The following is a 19,065-nucleotide window of genomic DNA, read 5'->3' as shown; positions in this document are numbered from 1 at the left end:
AGAAATTTTAAAAGCATTTATTTTTAAAAAAAGGAATGTTCACACTCATACTAAGTACAGCACAGCACCAAAGTCAGCAAGGAATCTCAGAAGAAAAGAATAAAAATACAATTCTTCTATTCCTCTCTTTGTACGCGATTAACTTAGATCTTCTGTTTAGGCAGGCTTTCTGTTTTAGAAAGTTCCCGCTTATTGAGAAGATCTCATACCTTTCATGGTCCAGGCCTCTAGCCTCCATATGGGCAGTGGCCACTGCTGGCAGGAAGCCAGCAGTCAGCTCCTTTAGCTTCCAGCTCAGGTCCGCCAAAGAGAGCCTCCTTCCTGAGCTAGGATGTTCTATTCTCTCCCTTTGCCCATCCCCTGGGCAGGTCAGAGAGGCTTTTCCTGGAGGTTCCAGGAAGAATCCACTTTAGTATTTTAGTTCTTCAAGTGTCTTCCCCCCCCACACACACACATCTGGAAGGATACACTTTTAGCAGGAAGTCTTCTGGCCACATCTGCACAACTAAAGCCCACGGCTGGGTGCAGCTCAGGAAGCAATTTGACATCCTTTCCCTCTCCTACCTGTTCTTAGTTAAAAGACACTTTTTAAACAATGGGTGAAGGTTTTAATACACCCCAAACCTACAAATAAAAGCATTTCTCCACATTGGGCACAACTGCTCTTTTTTCCCTTTGTTTTGTTTTAAACTCCATTTCTGCCTGCCTTTTGGCTACTCCATCAGGGTGAAGATTGTGCATACAGATTTCTTTTAACTAACCTGTGAAGTCCTGTCTGACCTCCAAACTGGCGATGTCAAGGGTACCGAGTCCACCTCCTCCGGCAGAAATGTCAAGTGGACCTGTTGCGGAGAGCTGGTGTTACACTCAAGTAAGTCTGTGACTTGGGATGCTTTTGGTGTTGCCTTGTCAGAGGAAAAAGCATTTTGGGTAAATAATCTTCATGCAATCATTAATTTGTCCCTTCTCTGAATTGCTCTGGTCTTTAGCAAGCCTTCAGAGCAGTATGTACAGCTGTCACTTGGCTGCAAAAACCATCTAGGTTGAATCCTGCCAGCTTTACCTATATGTTATAAAAGCATGGGATCCCCACACTTAGGTGGTAGTTCTGCTATGCTTCCCAGGGATGGACGCCAACCTATGAATGTCTGCTTGGGCCTCCTACTGGTCCACATCTTGAGCTTTTGCAGTGTGTATGCTATTCTTGCAAGGTCTCTGGAAATTTGAGAGGAGGTAGCTGCACCCCAGTGTATAAAATGCAACATTTTACAACTTGTGTTTTGATTTTTCTAACCCACCCCATCCTTTGGCTGGATAACACATCAAATCAAAGAATAAAATGTGCAGCAAAAAGTTAAATAATGTGTGCAGGATCCAGCCAAAGTAGGGGCACATGCTGAATTCTTCAGTGGAAATTGATGGAACTGTGGGGTACAGCAGTGGTGGTTGTGGGGCAGTCCTCAAGATTGCCTTTCTTTGTGCACATGGCGATCTGACATGGTATGTGAATGTTTTCTGATCAAGAAAGGTCTTAAAGGTAGTGAAGGATCCATAAGGGTGAGGGTTTTCTCTGAGAGGAGGCCTCTGATGTAGAATCTAGCAGTTGAATGAAAATCTGAGCTTTCTTAAATACAAATTCTGAATTTTTTGGGATTTGAGGAAAATAAAACTCTGAATATACTGGCAGTTTAAGATCTCAAGTGTTCATCCGATAGGATCCTTCGGTAGCTTTCTGTTTTCTCTTGTTCATGGAGTTATCATGTTAGGCATAATTATTCCCATTACTGTGTTGATGAGATTTGCCAGCTTTACGGAGGCTTGCTTCAAAGTATGTATTACAACAAGTTCTAGATATCCCTCCCCCCAAGTGAATGTGCCAGGTTCATAGCCATGGGCATCTTTTAGTTGGTCTGGGTTCAGACCCCATGAATTGTGGACCAAGTCTCCTCTTTATTTCTGGCTGAGAGAGGTGGGGGTGGCTGTGTCAGATTCAAGCTGGCACAAACCAAATTTTCATGAAATGCTTCTCATGTTTCTGGAAGACAGAGAAGTGCCAGTGACAGCATAACCTTTCCTCAGCCCCCAGTACAAATGAAAGGTAGCTTTTTAGGTTAGTAACGCTGGTGGTGGTATTCTTTCATGTTCTTCCTTTCAATCATCTTTTTCTTTGTAACTGTGTTATCTGAGCTGCTAGTTAGTCTTATCAATGTTTTTTCCTAAGATTAAAGTGGTCAAATTCTCCTACATGTGGACCATCAACAACTTCAGTTTTTGCCGGGAGGAAATGGGCGAGGTCATAAAAAGTTCAACTTTTTCATCGGGAGCTAACGATAAATTGAAATGGTAGGTAAGGACTACCATGAGAAACATTCGGCTGCTGTGCACAGTGGGGAATAACAAGACATAGCATATGGCGTGGAATTTGGGATCAAACTCCAAGTTTGGTTGTAGATTGAGTGGGAGGCCCCGGACATGCAACCGTTGCTGAGCCTTAACACTGCTGTCTGTAAAATGGAGCAGTAGTGGCCTGTTTTACTGATTTCTCACACAAAGATGATTAAGGAAAGGAACTGCTGAGCTTTATGGGAAGATCTCATTTGACCAGCACGCTTTATGGCAGCATCCCAGAAGTTTCCCATAACATGGCAATGAAATCACATAGGGTGTATTGGAAGGGGGCAGGGGAGGGGGAGGCGCAAAACACCCTCTTGTCTAAATGGCTTGCAACAATACAGGGCCTTTGACCCAGTAATCTAGGCCACAGACACATGGCAAGAACAGATGGCTGAAACAAGTAAAGAAGGCCACATTTGCAGAGGAATGAGAAAAATCCAGGGTTACTGGTCAGTCTGCACTGTGAGAAAGTTCTGCCCCAAAATGTATGCTCAGTTATAAGCGTGCATAAAACCCACCTATCAAAGGACCCCGAGGAAGAGCAGATCCATTCTGCATCTGTTCTGGGGTATTAAGGACAATTCATACTAAATGTGCAGAGGTGGGAAGAGGGAGGAGAGAGAGAAAGAAAAGTTCGGATTCCGCAGTCCTCTTTTGTTTCAGCATCTGTATGGGGTAGCCATGTGTTGCTACTGTATCGGTAGCTGTTGCAGGGTATGGTCTGTTGTCCACTACACTGTAAACTTTTGTTCCCCCCCAGTGTAACAGATCTGTATATGGATACTTAGTTTTTGCCAGTTGTTGTTTGGATTCACTAGATTGGTATGCAGGATTGTAAGGTGGGGTAGAGCATTTTTTTCTGCTCTTGCAGGTGTTTGCGTGTGAACCCAAAGGGCTTAGATGAAGAGAGTAAAGATTACCTTTCGCTCTACCTGTTGTTGGTCAGCTGTCCAAAGAGTGAAGTCCGAGCCAAATTCAAGTTCTCCATCCTGAATGCTAAAGGGGAAGAAACAAAAGCAATGGGTATGCAAAAGTGATGCTGAGTATACTCTGTGTATTTCTTACTGACTTATTTTAAAACAAAAATAATCCTATCCCGTATGTTTTCAGAGAGCCAGCGAGCCTATCGGTTTGTGCAAGGCAAAGACTGGGGATTCAAGAAGTTTATTAGGAGAGATTTTCTCTTGGATGAGGCCAACGGACTCCTTCCAGATGACAAGCTCACTCTCTTCTGTGAGGTAGGAAGGGATCCATCACGGAATTATTCTCTCATCCATGAAGGGGGACCTGGAAAGCAGACACATGTTTATCTTTGTATTCTTCCCTCCATAGATTCCTGCCATCTCTGCTCCTTCTATAGATCTCATCCTTTGTTCATCATTCTATTTTGTGTTTTTTTCATCCTGCCTTTCCTCCAGAGAGCTCAGGGTCCTAATATACATGGTTCTCTCCTCCTCCATTTTTATCTTCATGACAGCCATGTTAGGTAGGTTTGACAGAATGTGCATGACTGGACTTGGGGTCTCCAGATGAGTTTCATGGCAGAGTGGAGATTTGAGCTCGGGTCTGCCAAGACCTGGTCTGGTACATTAACCGCTCTACTACACTGCCTTTTTCATTAAAATCTCTCTCTCTGGCTCTTAGATTAGATCCAGACTAAATTTTCTATAATCAGGGCAGAACTTTCCTGCCTCTTCCGTCCCACTTCAGTCCACTGAGCTCCATACCATGCTGCTGTAGGAGGATAGGGTACCTTGAGGTGTGACATGAGGATGGATCTGCAGTGGGAAGGGGGAATCGGAGAGAGGAACTTGTTAATTTAGCCTGGATCCAACTCAGTATGTGTGGCGGTAGATATTTTCCCCACTTGCCTTTTTTTAAAGTCAGAACGGCTACTGGGGTTTTTGCTGTAGTGTAGCTTCCCCTCCCTTCCCCAGTTGCCTGAGTTATCTAGAGCTTATTGCTCTAAATATTTTCCCCCATGCACTTTCTTGTAGCATACTGTGAATTAGATTGCAGAAGCTGGCCAGTGGAAATCACCATAGGGAAAGTGGCAGTTTGGCCAGCCCAACTTTGCTAAGCTGGTTAGGCAAAGTGGTCTTTCTGTTTCCTCACAACATTAAGTGATTCTTCAGGACCCTTCTTGAAACAGGAATCTTCATAGATGTTTGTTAGGAGGGGGGGAAGGCTATGAATCTTGGAAGATAGGGCACTCTGGAAGCCCAAAGGTATTTAGAGAGATGAAAAACTTGTGCCGGCTTTTGCTGATGCTGAGAGGTTTTCCTGCCATTTGGGTAGGTGTACCATATGCTCAGCTAACTTTTATTTTTCCTTTTTTTGGCCACAGGTGCCTGCAGCTGTGCTTCAGTTTAGCAGGAGCAGATACTGTAGTTTTTTCTTCTTTTTCCTCTGCAGATGCTCTCTAAGGACTCTGTAACATTTGGTGAACTGAAAAACTGTTGCGGGGGTTACTGTTTCCTTTCAGACTTGAATACCACTGAGGAAGAGTGCTTTATGTTGGTCTCTTTCAAAATCTCCTTTCTGTTCTTGTTAACTCTGTTCCCCTCTTAACCTCCTGCAGCAGCGAGGCTTTGTTGGTGGTCGGATTTTGTACTGATCATGTGGAACAGTCACCCATCTATGGCACTGCCTCTAAGCTGTATTTGGATCCTTGAAGTGTCCGTTTCTGGGGGGGGGGGGGTAGCTCCTGTGTGGGCTCTTGCAGTATCTTGAGAGCTCTTGCAGATGCAGATTCCTGAGAATCTTAGTTTTGATTTAAGACGAAGTCAGGAATTTGTTTTTAGCTCTTACCACAGCAAAGATACTTACTGCAATCCTGCTCTTGTTTAAACACATGCTTAATTTTTCTGTTGAAATCATTGAGACAAGAGTACTTAACTTTAGCTGAGTCATGCTCCAAGCTTTTAGATAAATAGATATGAACAATGGCTGGCAAAATTCCCAAAATGCAGCAGTTTGCTGAGTGGGCAGCACAGACTTGCAAAGAAAATCATTGGCAAGGACGTCAACCCCCAATTTCTGCTGGATTGTGCATCCCTGTAAACAGTCCTCTGTACTTTGTTGCTTCAGGATATGTTGCCTTTTGACACATTTTTTTCTGAAGAATTAAATAGCTGGAAGTCTGTTAGTGGGATCTAGCCAGGAAGGGCAACATCATCATATTTAGTGGCACCTGTACCTTCACCACTAACAAGATGAGAGCTTGCAACAGACAACAGAGGTTTCCTTCATGCCCTGCTTGCAAGTTTCTGATGGAATCAGAATGATGGACCAGTGCTGTGGCCATGTGTTCTGTTTGCTTGTCACCCCTGTTTCTTCTGCCTTCCTCCTTTTGACCAGCTCACTCCTCTAAATTGAAGGTCAGAGTTGACACCCTTAGGTTGCATAATATCTTGGGCAGTTTCAGATTAATTTCAGGGCCATTTCTGATTCTGAATAGGTTTCATTTACGTTCTACTTTGACCACTGTTTCATGCCTTTTTTCACTGATCTGCTCCTGGAGTGAAAAGGACATGGAATTGTCATACATCTTACTGTTCAAGATCCTTCTGGATAAAAAGTTCACTTCTGAAATAGCCCTTAGGAAGGTTGAAAAAGTCTGCCTCCTCGTCTTAAAAAAAGGCTTGTACTAAGTATGTGAACTCCAGCACTAGCTAAACGGGATCTTCATTTTGGATCTGCTGGTGCTCAGGCTACTCACAACTAGGCTTAGAAAAGAATATAATTAATGGTAATGGGTGAATTCAGAAGACCACTGCTGCATTGGTAGCTTACCAAAATGCGTAATCACTTAGTGAGTTGGTATGCATTACCCTGCCTGAAGAAGAACTTTACCAAACATCTGCACCTGATCAGAAACCCAGGGAAATGGGATTGATAAAACCAGCTATTACAGAAGACTGAATCCCCTGTTCTGTACACTGTGGTAACAACCTCTTAATAAATGAGCATTGACCACCCACTGTGAGGTTTTTGTCTTCTGCTGGGATGTGTGGCTAGATAGCTGTGCTTGTGTTTTCGGGAGCTGTATGGAACTCAGTAAGCACATTTTCTGTGGTGCTCCAGCTTTTTGCTTGTGGCACATATTGGGTGTCTGGCTAATCTATAGGGGGTGGATAGCCCTTTGTTTGTTAGAGGTGAACTATATAGACTTCTACATATTTGGGTGGAATCTAGAAATCCATGTTGGAAGAAGCTGTTCCCCTGCCCCCACCCTGCTATACATTAGGTATGATTTAAAATAACATACCTGTGTTATGTTGAATGCACCCACTGTTGCATGAAAACTGGGCCATTGCACAATATAAACCTGATATGTATATAAAAATTGACATGCCGGCATAATGTGTGCCTGTTGGTAGTTACTGTGGGTCCATTTTAAATGAGGTTCTAGAGATGTGCAATGCCACAGTGGTAAACTCTTCTTGCCTAGCAGCATCATTCTTAAATCAGGCCTTATTACTTGTGGGAAGTGGGCCACATCACTCCCTGAGAAAGTCTGTGGGGTTTGGGGGTGGTGCTTTTGCTTTGTTGCTGTTACTGCCATTTTTCTTCCTAGGCTTCCCTGCTTTTGAAATAGGCCTGAAGAAGCCCGGAATTCCCACTCTTCTGTCATTCTGCAGAATGTGCAATCCAGAAATATTCAGGAGGGCATTTTTTAATAATGGGATCTGAATTGCCATATAATGAGACAGTCCAGGAGGGTGCTTTTATAATAGAATAAGATTGTAGCTTATTGCCATGTTTTTCTAGTATCATCTTGCTTTTACTGTACTTCTGTAATCTACTCTCAGCATTCTTTATAGCATGTCATGCTTCCAGATAGCTTTCTGTGTGCTGTTTCCTAATTTCTGTAATCCTATTTGAATTGTTTTTGAATATCTTGTGCATTTCTGCACCTTATTCTGCAACTTGAGTCTCAATGTGAAAGGTGGGCTAAAGATTAATTAAATAAAATATGCTGTCCCCTCTCTGCTTCCTTGCAGGTGAGTGTAGTACAGGACTCTGTCAATATCTCCGGCCAGAACTCCATGAACATGGTGAAGGTACCTGAATGCCGCTTGGCTGATGAGTTGGGAGGCCTCTGGGAAAACTCTCGCTTCACGGACTGCTGCCTGTGTGTGGCAGGCCAAGAGTTCCAGGCTCACAAAGCCATATTAGCAGGTCAGTATCGACACGGGCAGGAGGATTAGCTGGATGGCGGATGGAGAGATCAGTGTCGAGCCTCAAGTGCCTTGATGCATCTTTCGCAGGTTGCCTCTTCTTTCAGGAAGGGGCTCCAGATACCTTTTTGTAAAAGGTCAAAAAAGACTGCATGGGGCGTGATGGGGGGAAGGGGAGGATTTGTGCCTCAGGAAATGTTACACAAATAGCATACTCAGAAGGTACAAAGAATTTAAAATCTGCTTCATCAGGGACTTTTTAAGACACTAGTATGTACACTATGCTGCAGTTATACAGAAATATAGGCTACCGGATTCATCTTCCTGTGCAATGTACCTTTCATTTTTTTAATGACAAGCTTCTAGCTCTCATGGCTGTAGAGAGATGCTTTAACAAAGGCAAGCAATGTCTGCTGAAAAAGGCAGAGAAGAGGCTAACTTAAGATTTCTGGTGTTTGGGATGGGTGAGTGCAGACTTCAATGCCTTCCTAGGATTGGCAAAACCAGAATAAATTGTGTGAGATTGTAAAATTTGCTCACAGTTTGCATAATGTATACTGATAGCAGGAGCCAGCATTTCTTGGTGTAGACCAAGGTGATAACATATTAGGCCATGACACTGATTAAAAGCTGATTTTTAGACTGGGTTGGCTTCTGCTGTGTGCGCTTAGTTTTGGCTTGCCCCTTTTACATTGGAAGACGTGGAAAAGAGCAAGAGATCAGTAGCACCTATAAGACTTACAAAATTAGTGGTAGGGTATGAGCTTTCATGAGTCACAGCTCACTTCTTCAGATACATTGGAAGATGTGTTATATATGCCAGTACCTATCGTATACCTCAGTTCCTTCTCTAGTGGGGGCGATTGCCGTTCCATATTTTAATTGCATTTGTGTGTGTTTTTTTTCTCTGCTCATCCCCTCCTTCCCAATTCCTTCATCCCACCCTTGGCCACAGCACGTTCTCCAGTTTTCAGTGCTATGTTTGAACATGAGATGGAGGAAAGTAAAAAGGTAAGTGAGCAGGGACAAAGTGGCTTTCTAGTCACGAGGAATAGCCTGGTGTTGATTCACAAACTTGGGAGGTCCTGAAGAGGTGAAAGTGACTCTAGAAGTCTTGCAAGTTTCCTGACCTCCACCCACAAAGGTCTTCTTCGGGCAGGAGCAGAAATAGAATACATTTCAGTTGCTTATCCAGGCTGACAAAGCTGTTTTCTCTGGAAATACAGAGAGAAGAGAGCTGACTCTGACTGCAGCTCAGACAGTTAGGTCTTGACCAGAAGAGTGGCTGGGGAGACAGCGTAGCCCCTGCAAACATAACACCGCTGCAGTGGGGCTTTGTGGCTTCCTTTTTTGCATTTCATGAAACCTGAGCCGAGAACATAAAAAGAGCCTGGACCAAACCATGAGCCCACCTAGTCCAGCATGCTGTTTCACACAAAAGCCAACTAATTGCCAGGCGGGGCAGGCATATAGGCCAAGGTGTTTCCCTGATTTTGCCTCCTAACAGAGGTTTACTACCTCTGAATATGGAAGTTTCCTTTACTTGCCATGGCTAGTTGATGGACACCTCCTCCAGGAATCTTGCCCAGTCCCCTTTTAAAGCCATCTGCTTGTGGCCATCACTGTTCTCTGGCAGTGAATTCACAGTTTAATAACTTGTTCAATAAAAAGGTATAAAGTTCAGATGTGTGTCTTGAGATTCAAAACTTTGTTTTGCTTGGAGGCTTCCTAGTTGGTGTCTTTGACTCAAGTCATAGTGTTTTAAGACATCTGTCTTGCAGGCTTGGTGTGAAGGGATGAGAAAAGCATAGCAGTATATCCCAGCCTTCCCTGAACTGCAGAGATTGGGCAGGAAAGAACAAACCTTTGCAAGGCAGTAACTAGGCAGGAATCTGCCCATTAGAATCACTGATGATTAATTGGGAATACACTCTAGAGGGAGTTAAAAGCCACTGCTGGTTGCCCGCATTTCACGGTTGTGCTATTTAAGAGGATGATCATGTAACAGTAAGCACCAGGTTTTTTTCTGTCACTCTTTGAGATGACATAAAAACAAGGTTAAAGAGAAGATTCAGTGCCTCTCTTGTAGCTGGAAAGGGCCAGCAAAGCTGAAACACTTCTGTACCTCTGCAGATTTTTTTCTCTTGATTTCCAAAGGAGTTCTCTAGGGCAGGAAAAGGGCAGTTTGGTCTGACTGAGCATTTCAAGTATAATCATATCTCCCTCCTCTGGTGTAGAATCGAGTTGAAATCAACGATGTGGAGCCTGAAGTCTTTAAAGAAATGATGTGCTTCATTTATACGGGGAAGGCACCCAACCTTGACAAAATGGCGGACGATTTGCTTGCAGCTGCTGACAAGGTAAGTGTGCTGTTCACAGATCAGCCACTGGCTTTTTAATTTTCTTTTACTATTAAAAGGACTTGGAACTGAGACAGGCTGGAAATTTTCAGAGAATAGATTGTAATCAGCATCTTTGCCTATCATATTATATAGTTAGTCTTTGCTTTGTACATTCTCACGTACATTTCAACCATTGGTGGCACTGTCAAATTCATTCCTTGTTCTTTAGACTCATCTCAAGAGGGTTTCCATCAACATGCCTCCTGGCCAAGTTGCTCGAGGACTACACTTTCCCAGCCAAGTAGTTTGGATAGGAAGGGTCCACCCTTAAGAAACTGGCAGGGAAAAAGTTTACAAGGTTTGCAAGATAAGAAGTAGGTCTTCAAGAATTGCATGTTTCTTCCTTACCTGGAGGCTTTGAGAATTCGGGGGATACCTCAGTTCTGAAAGAGTGGGCTGTTGGCCTGTGGGGTGACCTCAGCCCCTCTCACCAAGTCACTTTTGCCACAGGTGAATATAGGTTGAGCAAGGGGATAAGCACGGGTGGGGTGCTGGTCCTTTGCAAGTCTAGCACTTTGGCTCCTGTTTGTTTGCTCCAAGCTCTACTCCAATACAGGCAGACTGCTGGAAAAATTAAATTAGAGTCCTGCTGGAGCTCCCCAAATGCTTGTTAGGCGTATCTTCTGCTTAATTGTTACACCACAGAGCTGCTTTGAGGTACTCTAGCGTGGAATATTGTACGTATCTAAATGTAATAATACAATTTCAGCATCTACAAGATTGCGGCTAAGAAGTTCTGATCAGACAGGCAATTTATCAGTTCTTTGAATTCAGTATTTTTATTTTGGATTCCTTGGAGCCAGAAGCTTAGGCAAACAAGGCAAGGCTGAATAAGGTTGACAAAAAAAGTTGTCTCCTAGGAACTAGAAATATTTTCCCAGCCCTGGCCAAAAATAACAGCAGAATTAAGTTTTTTTTAAAAAAAGTCTTCTGCAGGGAAGAAAGTGACAGTGAGTTTCTGGTGGACCGTTGCACCAGAGGACTTCTGTATTTGCTAGCAGGAATTTGTCACCATGCAAGTTGGAACATCTCCCCTTTCCACCTTCCTCCAGTGCTGTATCTCTTTCTGCCTGCCAGCCATTCACTGGATATAAAGTGGATCTGTCTTCTTGTACAGCAGAAGCCAATGAGAGCTTCTGGGTCTGTTTCTACTGGGAGAAACCCTAAAATGCTCAACTGTTGGTCTGATAGCAAGGTTGAAGGAGGCTTTCATTGTTTGGGTTCTGTGGCTGTTTATGTGTAGCTCTTTCATCTCTAAACATCCCGGGGCGTCTTTCTAAAAAACAGAAAGCGAAACCTTTTATGGTAGCACATCAAACCTCTTAATATTTGCCCGAGAGGCCTTGAAACAGCTTGTTCTGTCTTCCTCCAGTCTCTTGGGTAAAATACGCAATTATGCTTTAAACAAAACACAGCACATACCCTGAACCCTGGAGATCTGCCACTGGGCAAGGATGCAGTGAAAGAGCTGGGCTTTTTCCCTTCTACTTTGCTATTGAGGATTGGGGAGAAGGTGTGTTTGTACCTGAAAGAGCAGAAGACTAACCTTTTGGTCCAAGGTTGTTTGTTGCCTTTGCCCAGCCATCCCAAGTTTCTGCAAACACAAAAAATGGGGTTGGGCAGCAACAAAACATAGTCACCATCACCCTACGTGATTCCTCATAAACACATGAAGCTGCCTTATAATGAATCAGACCCTTGGTCTGTGAAGGTCAGTATTGCCTACTCTGATTGGCAGCAGCTCGCCAGGGTCTCAAGTAGGGCTCTCTTCCATTACCTACTACCTGGCCCTTTCACCAGGAGATGCATGTGCTACATGCCAAGCAGATGCTCTGCCACTGAGCCACAGCCTTTCCTTTCCCCACTCCGTGCAGTAGTCCCTCCACCTCCTTATCTGATCATCTTCTACCCCCAGAGTTCCCTTCTTCCTTCCCACACTCCCTCTTGCACATTTTATCTGTCATATGCCTTCCTATTACTCTTCTTTCTTTTCTACCCCTTTGGACCCTTTTCATTCCCTTTTTGACCATGTTTCCTTTGCCTTAAACTTTTATTTTTCTTCAAACTTAGGATTTCCCCTGGGTTTTAGAAATCCCTACCATACCTCTCAGGGGACCCTTCTTCCCTTGTGGACTTTTTGATCTGCACTGAGAGGGGACATATTTGTCTGTTAGACACATGATTGTTAAGATTAGCATATTATGAAGAGTAGAAGATGAATTTTTGCATAGTTCTGTTTCTGTGATTCAGGCTTGGCACTAGTTTTGAATGTTTTTAGTGTTAAAAAAAAAGAGCGACAGAGGATGTTTTCAGGTTTTTCCTCCCAAGCCAGAGCAAATTGGAGATTTTTCATGTTTTCATATATTGTCAGCATATTCAACACTTGCGTGTGGAATTCTAAAGAGAGGACCAGTGTTTTGTAGTGGTTATAGTGCTGGACTAGGAAGACCCAGATTCAAATCCCTGCTCTGCCATGGAAGCTTCATGGGTGATCTTGGGTCAGTCACACAATCTCAGCCTAATTCACAGGATTGTTGTGAGAATAAAATGGAAAAGAGGAGAATGATGTAAGCTGCTTTGGGGGAGGAATACTGAGTATAAATAAATAAATAACCTAAGCCCAGAATATATATTCTACACTTTCCCCCTCCCTCATTGCATTTATGTAGGGGTCTTGAATTTTGTCTTTCAAGTATTTGTCCTGTATGACTGGAAATTATTTTTTGCTTTGCGTATTTTACCTTGGCATTGCCTTCTGATTACGGTGGTGTTGAGAACAGCTTGGACAACAAACTGAAGGCTCTACTCACACACCAGCCTAATAAATAAAGAGTGAGTGGGGCACATTTGTAAAAAGGCGTGAGATCCAAAATGTTGATATAGCCACCACTTGGCTGTAAGCCAACCTCAGCAAGCCAGCCTGTTTGTAGTCCTCCGTCCTCCCCCCTTTGTTCAACCCCAGCCTAATGTCGCTTGGTACATTTCTTGCAGTATGCGCTAGAGCGTTTGAAGGTGATGTGTGAAGATGCTCTGTGTAGCAACCTGTCTGTGGAAAATGCAGCAGAGATCCTCATTCTGGCTGATCTACACAGTGCCGACCAACTAAAAACTCAGGCAGTCGACTTTATCAACTAGTAAGTAGGTTTTCCCTTTGTGTTTGATGGCAGAGTGGAAGAAATCTGGAAAGGCAAGTCCTTTAGGAGCAGAGCCCCCCCCCCCCATTGCATCTCACTTCTTTTCAGTTGCGTCCGGGGTCTTATTTCACCAGCAAAAGTTGGCTGCCAAAGAGCTGCTACCTTTTCTGTTCTGTTCATCTTTGTGTATCTCCATTGGGGAGAAAAGCAGTAGAGAAAGAAATAGATTCAAATATATCCGTATTTCCCTTTCGAGCAGCAGTTGTGTCCATCTGTGTCAGCAAAACACTTCTGTGCTGCTCACACTTGGGCACATAGGTTGCTGTTCCTGTCTTTTGCCTTCATGCCAGAGACGTGTAGCCATCTCTTATTCTATTGCAGGAAGCAGTTCACTTAATTTATTTACTTTATTGATCTCTGCATATAGTCTGTGTATAGGGCCAGGATTATAGAAATCTGAAATGAATATAGAATATTAGATATGGTTGAAAATGCAAATACAATGCAGAAATTTATATTGCTTGGCTAGAAAACAATGCCTTGACAGCAGGATGATACGTATAACAGGCACATAATATGCCCTATATGCAGTGGTATAGTCCACAGTCCCTCTATAAGCCCTTTTTTTGAACCATTCTGTTCTGATATAACCCTGCTACCATTATAGAAATGCCTTCCTGAACAATTCTGTTTTATGTAGTTAGTGGAATGAAGCTGCTCCCTCTCAAGCATCCAGGGAGTAGTTAGCAGGGAGCCTTGGATGCAGAGTATGATGTCAGCTATCAACCATGAATGCTACATCCCTTCTCTCAGCACTGATTTGAGCAGTGGTGGTTTTTTTCCCCCTCCTTGCATCTTAAAGACAGGAATAAGAGGATGGGGAAGACCACAGGCTTTCTTTGTGTGTGAATGGTGGGTGGTTGTGGCACTCAGAACTGGGAGGAAACATCAAGGACTTGGTCTCTCTTGCTTGTTTGTTGGCCCTCCAGAGTGAGTGCTGGCCTAGATGGACCCCATAGTATGATCAAGCACATCTCCTCTTATATTCTTAGGGAAATATAATTTCCAAGCTAGCCTTGATTCACTTAGGCCAACAGGACATCATCAAGTGTGTTACCAACAGAAAAAGCTTGTAAATTGGCCGGCTAGGTGGTGAGATGCCAAAATGGGATATCAAAGTCAAATCCCAAAAATAGGGGACAGCAAGAAACAGCACCTATCTTTACGATGCTGAACTTCTTCCTGTTGCTAATCTTTGGTTTCTTGTTGATTCTCTTCAGCCATGCTTCAGATGTCATGGAGACTTCAGGCTGGAAGTCGATGGTAGTATCTCACCCTCACTTGGTGGCAGAAGCATATCGTTCGCTGGCCTCTGCACAGTGCCCCTTTCTGGGACCCCCACGCAAGCGGCTGAAGCAGTCCTAAGCCTCGGACCTCCATCGCACAACCCCGTGTGTGTGTGTTTGTGGTTTATTTTTTTAAAATAATGGAAATAGCGACAGAAACAGTTGCTTCTCCAACCTTGACAACCAGGTAGACGATGCAACCTGTGGAGCTTTTTACTCTGTTGTGGGTGGGGTGGGGGGTGGGGGGTGGGGAATAAACAGACTGCTCTGGGACATGCAGACTTTTAACAAAAAGAGGAGAAAAAAGCACCAAGTAAACTTGGGGGCAAATGGGGGAGGGGTGGACCTTGGGTAAAGGGGGCTGTTCAACCTAATATATCCCTGTTGCTGCATTGTCTGTGTGTTTCCTTTTGACTTGGCTGAGTAAAGAACTGGAGGGGGTTGGCCTGGCGCCGCCCCAAGACAAGAGATCCAAATGACGATATGAAATTCTAAGGAAAAAAAACCCCAAGATGACAAATTGCCTCTGCATCTGACAGCAACAGAACAAGAAGCTAGATGTGCTGGGAGCAAAGAAGATGCTCTCTTTGCTTTGGAAACGATTGTATGAGCAAAGGGTGACGGCGGATGCCTCGATGGAATGAAGCCCCATGGACGGGAGCATCCCGGGGATTCTCTAGTGAGAGACTTTTGAGAGGGAGAGACCTTCCTGCTGTGCTGAAATCCCTGTGTTTGCCTTGCAGCTGTGAGGTGACTTGGCTCTCCCAGTAGCGCTTGCACACATGAATTGTGGAGCAGGGGGAGAAAACTCTCTTTCAAAAAACGGCTACTTTTTAGAGGCAAAGAGGGGGACTGCGTGAAGCTGTCTGGAAGACGTGGATGGGACTGAGGCAGCCACTAGTGGCATTCAGGAACTATTGCAATTGATGCTGGACTTGGAATCAGCTGTCCAAGGACAATGGTTACCTATTTAGATATCGTGGGAATTTTGTTCTTCTGGTATCTCCACCCCCACCCCCACTTTAGTTTTGTTTCCTCTTTCCTTCCTGTGATTCCTTCACACCCTCTGAATTCTTTATTTCTTAAAAAAAAGAAAAAAAGAAAGTTTATTGTTCATGAAAACTGTGTCTAAGGTTTTTCTTTTTGTCCTGAGCTGCTAAAATGATTCTTATTGGGTGTTTGTATTCAATTTACTGATTTGTAGAAGACCTGGCCCTGTTCCATTTTAAACCAATTTTCTTTTACAGGAATGAAGTTCCAAAATAGCTGGTAAACTTTTTCCTTTTTCCTTTTTTTCTTCCTTTTCCTCTTTTTTGAAATATAATTACTCTTTTGTACTGTGTGTTCTGTCTTGGCTTCATTCTTTTTCTTTTTTGTGATTGGGTTCTGTATTTGTACTTTTATTGCTGCTGATGTGATGTTTGTGAAGGTCAGGAATCATAGTAACTGTTACTGAGATACTTTGGTTCAGTATTTCAGTAGGAGATGGATGTGAGAGTTAGTCTCCTAGAGTTATCGAGTGGGGCGTGGGCACCTACTTAATTATTTAGTATAGCCCACCCATTCAGGTATATATAACATTCAAGGCGGCATACAAGAAACACAGTGTATTGTGCAGAATATAAAAATAAATGCACAGCGTCAATAAAAGATTAGTGAACAGCTGCATAGATTACTGCCAGCCTGGAATAGTAAGAACAAGGTGACAGAATGTGGAGTTGTAAAAACACATCCATCTCTAGAAGTCCTCTCAAACAGGCAAGTTTAAACAGAATGCATAGAAGGTCAGGAGGGAAGGGGAGACATTTCATAAGGCAAAGAATTCCGTTTCTTTAGTGCAACAGCAGAGAAGGCCAGTCTTGCTCCTGATAATGTTAGCTTGCAAATAGGGGACACCAGACTCAACTGAACTCCAGTCCAAAGCAGGGTCATGTGCCTGGACCCAATTCTTTCCTTTCCTCTCTGCATAAATTGCTTGGCCTAGGAGGCAAAGAACCAGAATGTACCTCATTTGTTTCTGCTTGCATGCAGAGCTCTGGGTGGTGTATTTACCCTAGAGTTCCTTCCCATTAGCATCAGATGTCCAGGAGAAGTTCCCAGAAATAAGGGCCAAGTATGTAATGGAGGAGCCAGTGTCACTATCATAGTGTGAATTGTGATATCATTACCTTGTCTCAATTTTCCATGAGTTGAGTAGAAGATCTATAAGTTCGGGGAAAGGGGTGACAGATCCCTGAAGAGACCTCCTTTTCTAATATTTCTTGTGTTCATTGTTTCTGAGCATCAGAGGATTGTTACTTTCTTTTTTCCTAGCCTTTCCAGTTCATCTTTTCTTTCTTACTTTGCATGTTGACAATCTGGAAATGGCTTGAGAAATCCTGGTTGCCTTTGTAAAACAGAGGTCACATTTACATAGGATTTTTAAATACAAAAGTCATGCAATGCCTTTTTATTAAGAACAATCCCTGATACTTCTAAGCATTGCCTTTTCCTTTAAGCTGCTGCATAGAAAGGCCCACCAATCAGCTGTCCATTTAACCCTGATTGGCAGCAGCCATCCAAAATGTCAGAGCAAGGTCTTTCTCAAATGTCTTTTTAGCAGGACATCCTGAAAATTGAACAAGCACATGAACATGTACTGTGGGATTGATTAATGAAGGGTTCCCTTGTAAATGGAGCTGTCACCCACAGAAGAGGTGGGGAGTGAGTGGAATAATGCTGGCTTGAATGTGTTCCCCTGGTGTTCAGGCTACACAATGTACTTGCTGTCAGATCCAATAATAAGTTCTTCCAGTAGCCTTGCCTGTTTTATGTTGAAAGACTACATTGCATTTTTGCAAGAGCAAACTTAGAAAGAAATGACCACATGTTAAATGTGCAAAGTGTTTTGTGTTTGTTTTATTTTCATGCACCCTTGAGAAATGGGCATTTGCTAGCAGGTGGTGGATGGCTGCTGCTGTATTCAGAAAAATTGGTGTTAGGTTCTTTGCATGTCAATGATGTTATCAGACCTGGCATGCTGGTATAGTAGGTTCATAAAGAATCGAATATTGTGCTAAGCACTCAACTTCCTTCCAGTGGCTTACAGTCAAACAAAACAAGACACAGTAGGGAATAGGAAGAGAGGAATAATTATTTTTGTCCCGTTAAGCACTATAAATGGAAGCTGTTGCTCAGATACAAATGAAGCAGTCTTATACAGAATCAGTCCATTGGTTGTTTCAGGTCAGTTTTCTCTAATCTGACCAGCAGCAGTTCTCCAGGTTCTTGGATAGAGCTCTTTAATAATAATAATAATAATAATAATAATAATAATAATAATAATAATAATAATAATAATAATAATAATAATAATAATGAAAACATTCTATTTATATATTGCCCTTCAGAACAACTTGATGCCCACTCAAAGTATATCATTATTATCCCCACAACAAAACACCCTGTGAGGTGGGTGGGGCTGAGAGAGCTAGAAGCTGTGACTAGTCCAAGGTCACCCAGCTGGCTTCAAGTGGAGGAGTGGGGAATCAAACTCGGTTCTTCAGATTAGAGTCCCGCACTCTTAACCACGACACCCAACTGGCTCTCTTTCATATCTCCTTCTACTTGATCCCTTTAAATAGAAATCCCAGGAATTGAACCTGGGATCTTCTGCATGTCAAGAAAATGCTCTACCCCTGAGCCACGGGGGGAGCCATGCATATCACTCAAAGCTCTTTGGAGGTCTGTTAATGATTGCAAGATATGTCTATTAAGTTTTTATCCTACCCTGCCTCTAAAGAGCTTGGAGTGATATGCATGGCTCCCCTGACTTTCAGGTTCATCCTCAAAATAACATGGTGAAAGAAGTCAGTCTGTGTGGCTGACCCAAGATTTCCCAATAAGATTTATGAGATTTGAATTCAGGTCTTTCATCTTTAGAATGTCATCTTTAGAATTCACAGTTACTGTCAGTAGAGGAGAAGACCTCTGAGAAGAAAGAGGGGATTTGAGAAACACCTGGGGTAGGTGGGAAAGCAAAAAAAATAATAATAATCCAGTTTAGGAGTGGGGAAAAGGCAAATGAGCAAGTGAAGGGAGAGATTTGTATCTTAACAGTATCTTAAAGGACCATCTCCCATATCAGTGTGTCTGAGCATCTGAGATCAACAAACAGGATTCACCTGTGGGAACCTGCCTTGTTTAAGGCAAGGTTGGCAGGGTCTCGGGGGGAGGAGTTTCTTCAGCTGTTGGATTCCAGTTGTGGAACTCATCCCCGCCCCTCCCCAAAGTGTCGTGGAGCCCTTTCCTCAGGCCTTCTGGAAACAAAATTGAAACTGATGATGATTCCATGCCTTTTGTTTTACTGTGTGCTCATGGTGCCCTGACGTTTTGTTTTTTTTTAAATATAGTTGTGACTTGCCGTAGGTGGGATTGCAAAGTGTGTACATTAAGTAGATGGAAGAGTGGAAAGAATGAGCAAGAGATCAATGGAAGAAAGCTGAGAGTGGAGAAGCACCTTGTATTGAATGGTTCGATGGAATAGGCAGCCTTGACAGTAAATGTTGAGAGAGTTGATCTTAAAGCAGGAAAATATAAGACAGAGTCACAGTTGAAGATACGGGCT

General features: G+C 43.2%; 1 protein-coding gene across 3 annotated transcripts in view; it reads left to right on the top strand.

The window, feature by feature from the left end:
* The window catches only part of SPOP (speckle type BTB/POZ protein), a 68,921-nt gene extending 53,125 nt beyond the window's left edge, over positions 1-15,796 (top strand). For 2 of the 3 annotated variants that reach the window (XM_054995331.1, XM_054995332.1), the window contains exons 2-10: positions 726-871; positions 2,222-2,343; positions 3,266-3,417; positions 3,505-3,632; positions 7,401-7,578; positions 8,533-8,588; positions 9,815-9,937; positions 12,971-13,113; positions 14,394-15,796. In XM_054995331.1, coding sequence (XP_054851306.1) covers positions 794-871; positions 2,222-2,343; positions 3,266-3,417; positions 3,505-3,632; positions 7,401-7,578; positions 8,533-8,588; positions 9,815-9,937; positions 12,971-13,113; positions 14,394-14,538 — 1,125 coding nt within the window. In that variant the 5' untranslated portion in view covers positions 726-793 and the 3' untranslated portion in view covers positions 14,539-15,796. Of the gene's footprint in view, positions 1-725; positions 872-2,221; positions 2,344-3,265; positions 3,418-3,504; positions 3,633-7,400; positions 7,579-8,532; positions 8,589-9,814; positions 9,938-12,970; positions 13,114-14,393 lie in introns of those variants that run through there. The other variant, XM_054995333.1, reaches the window with a different exon arrangement.
* The last annotated feature ends 3,269 nt before the right edge of the window (positions 15,797-19,065 follow it).

Source organism: Eublepharis macularius, chromosome 12, assembly GCF_028583425.1.
Source record: "Eublepharis macularius isolate TG4126 chromosome 12, MPM_Emac_v1.0, whole genome shotgun sequence".
Lineage (NCBI taxonomy): Eukaryota > Metazoa > Chordata > Lepidosauria > Squamata > Eublepharidae > Eublepharis > Eublepharis macularius.
This window is presented reverse-complemented; position numbering and strand designations above follow the sequence as displayed.